Genomic DNA, 1,124 nt, shown 5'->3' with positions numbered 1-1,124 from the left:
ATTTAAGTTAAGTTTAAGCTTAATAAAGTTAAATCAATAATTATTGAATTATATGGTTGACTTAATAGACAGGAAGGAGGATACTAAAATCTGAAGAAAAAAATTAGGAGTGAGGAAACTATTCAGTCCTTAGAAATTAATTTTAAAGCCTCTCTAAATCGTTGCACTAATCCTTTAAGTCCTAACTTATTAGGACCCTCATGTATTCAAATTAAGTTAAGAAAGCATACACTGTCTCTAACTATGAACAAAACAATTTTCAAGTGATTCTCTTAAACTGTTGGACATGGAAGGTTTATCAAAACAATAACTCCTCGATTCTTGTATTTGTTGCAAATAGAACGTGTAATAAAAAGAAAAAAAAAGATGTGTAGATTGAAAACTAGAGTAGCTATTGTCCGTTTCCTGTGAACCGTCCGCGACACATCGAACCTTTATTCTGACCCAGGGGATGATAAAACAATGGGGACGAACATGTCGACGGAGACGAAGCTGTTTCTACGTAAAACCGAGGAATTATCGAAGCTAGTGTCGGCCATGGGAACGGAGGACGACGAGGAGCTGGCGCTGATCAACAAAAAGCTGAATGATCTATCGATTGCTGTGGAGAAGGACAACTGCCTGAACGCTGGAGGAAAATTCGAGTGGGTGGACAGCGTGTTAGTAAAGGTGAACGATCTTTTACGTTTCTTTTAACAGCAGACCTCGTAGGAATTGTCTTAGGAGTTAATGAATAAAAAACGTTGATTAATAGAATTTATTGAATTATATGGTTTACTCTTAATAGACAGGAAGGAGGATATTGAAATCTGAAGACAAAATTAGGAGTGAGAATGATAGCTATTGAAGGAGGAGAGGAACCTATTGAATGCATCCTTAAAAGAAAACATGGAAAAGCCTAAGAAAACAATTTTGTGGCTAAGACAAGAATTATAATGTATAATCTCTTATTCTAGTCTTATTGAATCTCTCAGTAGACTCATAGTTGTGATACTCTTAGAGCACTAAGAATTTATGTTGAACTTTCTCTATGAGCTGCATGTGAGTTTTATGATATGGAGACCAGAACGTGGGGCAATATTCTAGAGTTGGTCTAACAAGAAAGCAATGAAGTATCTTTAGTG

At 35.8% G+C, this 1,124-nt stretch overlaps 1 protein-coding gene across 1 annotated transcript in view; it reads left to right on the top strand.

Moving 5' to 3' along the window:
• The window catches only part of LOC108628651 (midasin), a 51,420-nt gene that overhangs the window by 38,031 nt on the left and 12,265 nt on the right, over nucleotides 1-1,124 (top strand). Inside the window, exons 8-9 of the mRNA XM_018030726.2 lie at nucleotides 449-669; nucleotides 1,087-1,112. Of these exons, the coding sequence (XP_017886215.1) occupies nucleotides 449-669; nucleotides 1,087-1,112 (247 nt within the window). The remainder of the gene's footprint in view (nucleotides 1-448; nucleotides 670-1,086; nucleotides 1,113-1,124) is intronic.

Source organism: Ceratina calcarata, unplaced genomic scaffold, assembly GCF_001652005.2.
Source record: "Ceratina calcarata isolate Rehan_Ccalc_2016 unplaced genomic scaffold, ASM165200v1 scaffold532.2, whole genome shotgun sequence".
NCBI lineage: Eukaryota > Metazoa > Arthropoda > Insecta > Hymenoptera > Apidae > Ceratina > Ceratina calcarata.
Note: the sequence above shows the minus strand (reverse complement) of the source record. Positions and strands in the feature narration are given on the sequence as shown.